The 5596-nt window shown below is 39.7% G+C and overlaps 1 protein-coding gene across 2 annotated transcripts in view; it reads left to right on the top strand.

Moving 5' to 3' along the window:
- The window catches only part of LOC109471252 (protein GPR107-like), a 26661-nt gene that overhangs the window by 7250 nt on the left and 13815 nt on the right, over positions 1-5596 (top strand). For both annotated transcript variants that reach the window (XM_019770531.1, XM_019770532.1), the window contains exons 5-7: positions 811-989; positions 2002-2375; positions 4033-4200. In XM_019770531.1, the coding sequence (XP_019626090.1) occupies positions 811-989; positions 2002-2375; positions 4033-4200 (721 nt within the window). The remainder of the gene's footprint in view (positions 1-810; positions 990-2001; positions 2376-4032; positions 4201-5596) is intronic.

Genomic DNA, 5596 nt, shown 5'->3' with positions numbered 1-5596 from the left:
CTACCTGTATAGTGTGGGGAGCGGACGAAAGATAAAAAGGGCTAGTAACCAGCTCGGGCTAGTAACCAGCAGTATCAGTTGAATGAACCATAAGGGAAATTCCATTGACACACGGCGATGGAGATTTCTGCAGAAATCTGCAGAAATCAGCAGAATTCTGCAGAAATCTGCAGAATTCTGTGCAGAAATCTAAATTCTTTAAAAAATTGCAGGGCACTGGGCCAAAGTTGGGCATTTCCGACAAGTTATGCCCAAAATACATGTAACCTGATTGTAGCATTTGTAGGAGAGTATATCTACCACTTATCACCATAATGATACATTTTGTAGGACAGTATTGTACGAAATCAGATTTCTGCACAGAAATCTGCGTGGGGTGCAGAATTCTGCACAGATTTCTGCACCCAGCGCAGAATTCTGTGCAGAAATCTGTGCGGGGTGCAGAATTCTGCGCAGAATTCTGCAGATTTCTGCAGAAATCTGCAGAAATAACCAGATCCCAAGGGAACTATCATTGTTATCTACATAGTTGTTGTCATCTTCTACATCACAATATGGAATGTCAATTGTCCAGGACAAACTATACTTGAAAAGTGAGAGGTAGTCCGGAATTAGAGTGTCTGTCCGGAATTAAAGTGTCGCCTGTTAACTGTAATTTTCCAATACTAGGATTGGACTTCCCCAAATTTTCAGCTGTACAACTCCAGTCTTTTGTTTTAAAACAGGTAAAAATTAATACATGCCTGTGGATGTCATCCTTGAAATTCAGTTTGACCTTATGAATTTCATGCATGTTCTCTACCATTTCAGGGTCACCCTCAGAAGAATAGGAGACAATCTGAAGGCCCTGGACATCTACCACAACGAGACGGAATACAACATGTACAAGTCACACAGAGTGCCTCCCAGTGGGGGCAAGTCACTCAGGAAGATGGTCAAAACTAAAAGACAGGCAGAAGAAACCGAGAAGACTGAGAAAAAACCTGCAGGTAAGCCTGGATCTTTCAAAGGTTTGCCATATTGTTATTGGTTATTGGGAGCAACTACAGTACTCTCTTTGCAGCCAACAGCTGAATTGTGAGGAGTTTACAATTATTGGGACTTAATGGACCTACATTGTATGTGTATTACCATTATTACGTCACAGTTTGTTTACCGCAATGAATGCTGGTCAATTGACATTTATATTGTACAGGGGTGCGTAGCGCGGTGTGTGTTTGTGTAGCGTTAGCCTAATATAAGGCATTTACTACAGTAACTATTTTCGTCTGATGTCACAACTAAATCACCCATGCGGCATGTTATGCTGTGTCAACACAACTAGACGCAGCAAAAATCAGACATACCTTACTTTGAAAACTTTGCAATGATCTTTATTCTTTAACTGACCGTTCTAGAATGTTCTTTAGATTATTAGAACAGATAAACAAACTGTGACGTAATAATGGTATAGGTCCATTGCAAGTATCTGGAGCAGCTGCCATTCAGCGCTAACTCAGGTGACCTCAATATACCACCCTGGGTGAAGCCATATGACTGTAATGTTTGAACCACTCACACTGGGAAGGACCCCTGTTCTTTTCGATAAGTGTGGTGGGTTCTTTAACATGCGTGAAGTGTGGCTCTCCCCAAACACAGGACCTCCATTTTTTACATCATATTTGAGGGATGTCCCTAACCAAAGCTAGGTACTCATTTTCACCTGGGTGAAGTGAGGAAAGTCGTGTTAAGTGCCATTCCCAAGGGTGACAGGGTAGGATTCGAACCCAAGACCTCTGGGGTCTGAGTTGAACACTCAATTGCTATTATGCCACACGACACCAAATCAACATAACAGGCTGGTTTAAAATTTAAACATTGAATTTTAGACTTTCAATCAAAGCACTGCATTGTTACATGTAAATGGAAAACTGTGATAACTTGGACTTGACTTTCTTCAACTGAAAAACATGACCATTGGTGCAGTCTTTCTTAAAAATATTATACAATGTTTTGTTACAGGTCCAGAAGAAACTGACCCAAAAGACAAAACTCAAGATACACAAGAAGACACAAAAACAGATAACCAGCCTGATCAGACGGAGACTGAAGAAAAGGGAAAGGAAAAAGCTGAGGATGACACCAAGACAGAAGACGACACAGCCAAAGAACAAGACAAGGAAGCTGAGATCACAGAAGATACGGATAAAAAGGCAGAAGAGAAGGATGAAGAGAATAATGATGAAGACGATGAGAAATCGAAACAGACAGAAGAAGAAGAAGAGAAAGCAGAGGATGACAGTCCTGATGTTGCTGAACCCCTGATGGAACACTCCTTACTGTACAATCTCCCCATGGGACAGGAGAAGGTCAAGGAAGTAGTCTACAATTTGACGGTAAGGTCACTTCAAGGCTCGAAATTCATTTTTGGGAATAGGTGCACTGGTGCACCCAACCTAAAAAATTATGGTGCACAGAAAATTTTTTGGGTGCACCGTATAAAACAAAATGTAATTACTGATCTTACTGCTCCTCTTCTAAGCTTGAATGTAAAATGGGAGCTAAATTCAACATCTTAAACAAGTAGTAGTCTACAATTTGACGGTAAGGCCACCTCAAGGCTCGAAATTCATTTTTGGGAATAGGTGCACTGGTGCACCCAACCTAAAAAATTATGGTGCACAGAAAATTTTTTGGGTGCACCGTATAAAACAAAATGTAATTACTGATCTTACTGCTCCTCTTCTGAGCTTGAATCTAAAATTGGAGCTAAATTCAACATCTTAAACAAGTACTATAACTAAGATTTTGTGATTTTTGTGACACTTAGATGCCCAGAATATCCTGTATACTATTATACATTTGATATTTATGTACAAAAATACCTTTGTACACCAGTGTACCCACAGAAAAAAAACTGAGTACACAGCTCCAATTTTGGGTGCACTAAGGTGCACATGCACCCAGTATTTCCAGCCCTGCCACATGTACTTAATTTATGGATGACATCCTCTAAAGACCCCAAACTACATGTAGTGCATGTGGGTAAATAAAAAACAAAAATCCAGCCAAAAAAATGCATGCTGACATGTGAATACAAAGTTGGTATTAATAATTGTGAATATGCAGTAGTACATAGCGACTTTTACGACAAGCCGGCACATGATGGCCTTTCGTGGCATTTGTATATATTTATTAGTCGGCACTGTACTGAGTTCCTGAGTTCTGATTAGCTGTGCTAGAAATACCCATCTGCAGTCTGCATTTTGCAGAGAAATTTCAATATTGCAGAAGAAAAATTAAGCAACCTGCAATTTTGCAGACTCCAAAAAATCAGACTAGGGCTTCAATGGATAGCTTTTGTGTTTACTACAATAACTGACTCTACAATATACATGTACAGTACTTTTGCATGTAGAAGTATTTTTCAAATTGCATGTAAAAAGTTTGCCAGCATGCAATTTTGTATACATGCCATATCCGTACTTTAAGTGTGTATTTGCAGAATCTGATAAAATTTCTGAATTGCAGAACAAAATTTTGACATCCTGCAATATTGCAGCACACTGAAAAAAAGCCACCACTGTAAATTACAGTACTAGTGTAATGTCAGAATTAAGGATTTTGAGCCCTGTTTAGTGGTGCATACCTAAACCAACATTTAGGTTCAGGTCCGGATTCAAGTCCAGAGGTTTAAGTTCAGTTCCGGACTTGTAAGTCCGGACCTAAACCCATGGCATATACAAAATTGCATGTTGGCAACCTTGCAATGTTGTCTGGGTGAAACTTTGGCCACATAACATGGAGGCGGGTACTTGATGATGCCCAATGGCAATGTTTTCTTCATTTTGCAGCAAAGATTTTGCAATCTACGGAAGGTTTTAGGTGGTTTGGAAAGAAAAGGGGTATGTGAAATGGTCTTTTATGGTAATAAGTCCGGACTCGGTTCTTTTAGTTTTTTTTTTGGACTTAAACCTAAACATTCTTACAAGTCCGGATCCAAGTCCAGTGAACCGGTATGCACCACTAGCCCTGTTTTCTTTGTGTTCTCAGTTCTTTGTGGCGATCCGTGAACTAGAAGAGGAAGGTCTGTACAACCTGAGGTTCCACAACTGTTATAACAAACACTCGTCAGCGGAGGACAGCAAGGCTAAAGTCACCATCAGTATGCAGGTGGACGTGGTGGAGATGAACAACAACAACTACCTGTCTGCTGGGGAGGTCAGTTATTTGTTTGTTTGTTTATTATTTGCACAGCAGCAATAAAAAATTATACATAATAAATTAATAATGAATAAAACAGGTGCAGGAGGAGGGAAAAAGCTTATTTAGCTAACACTGGTCACCTCAATTTTGGAATGTCACTTTCCGAATTTTGAGACACCTATGTTGAAACCCCTGATTTTCAACTTTGTTATTCCTGGATGTACAGTGAACTTTTGCATGCCATTGGAAAGATCATGCTATCTTCAGTACCAGGTTGCTTTTTTTATGGTCAGAATGTACAAATTTATCAAGATATTTGACTTTAAAAATTGCAAGCCTGGCGGTCTAGAACACACACCGTCATGCCCAGCAGCTTAGCCTGGCAGTCCTAAACTTTAGCCCGCGGCCTGAGTTAGCCAGCCCGCATCCAGACCGCATCCAATTAGCCTCATGAACACCCCATGAAAACCACTGAATTAATGAGAATTCACATTTTCACACCTGTGTAATTAACAAGTTTGTGATAAATTCATGAGAGGTCTGGGCTCAATGGTTAGCCCGCGGGCCTGAACAGGCCTGTCGGTCTGTGGACAGGCTGGGCTGATGATTAGGCCTTATGATAGAGAACCTTCAGACTTTAAACACCAAATAGAAAGTGGGAAACAAAAATATGCTTCCAAATTGATGCTTCCAGATTGATGATGGTTTACACTTCACTTCATATCACTTCATATTAATAAACACCCTTCACATTTTCAGCTATTATTTTCAATAAGTGATTACATATTATTGACAAGTATGATGTACAGGTATGAATGATGATAACTTTCATGAATATTCATTTTGAACATTTTCTGCAAAAGCTTCAGAAATTTCTACTGGAAGAATTTTTCCTGTACATGGGAAGAATTGTTCTGCTATTAAGACTGCAAAAAGTCTCTTTTTAGTAGAAAGCTTTTTGAACATGTTTGAGGAGGTGGATTTTGCTCCTGCTGTGCTACCTGGGCTGATACCTGGGCGGGTGTAACATTTGTGTAACGGTTATGACTAAAAAAGATCAGATAGCATCATAAAAGACCCTTGTCTCAGCAAGAACACTTCATATTAGACCTGATTGGTTGTGGTGTTGGAAGCCAACTTTTGAGGACACTTCATGGTCACTTACAGTTTCTGTTTGGCAGGTATAGTCCAATCTGTCCTACTATGGATGGGCAACTCCCCTGGCCAAATCCCTTTGAAACATCATGGGGGTAGAAATTTATCTTTTTTTTAAAGAATGAAGACTTGGCTAAGTACAGGTCACAACAAAACAAGATGAATGGACATGGTTAACAGATAAACAATAACTCCATGGAAACATTTAAATCAAAAGGAAAACATTTGGAGTTTTTAGTGCCATAATCCTGCCATG

The sequence above is a fragment of the Branchiostoma belcheri genome, unplaced genomic scaffold (genome assembly GCF_001625305.1).
Source record: "Branchiostoma belcheri isolate BF01 breed outbred unplaced genomic scaffold, Haploidv18h27 scaffold243, whole genome shotgun sequence".
In the NCBI taxonomy this organism is placed as follows: domain Eukaryota; kingdom Metazoa; phylum Chordata; class Leptocardii; order Amphioxiformes; family Branchiostomatidae; genus Branchiostoma; species Branchiostoma belcheri.
The sequence above is the reverse complement of the archived record's forward strand: the minus strand, read 5'-3'. Positions and strand labels throughout refer to the sequence as shown.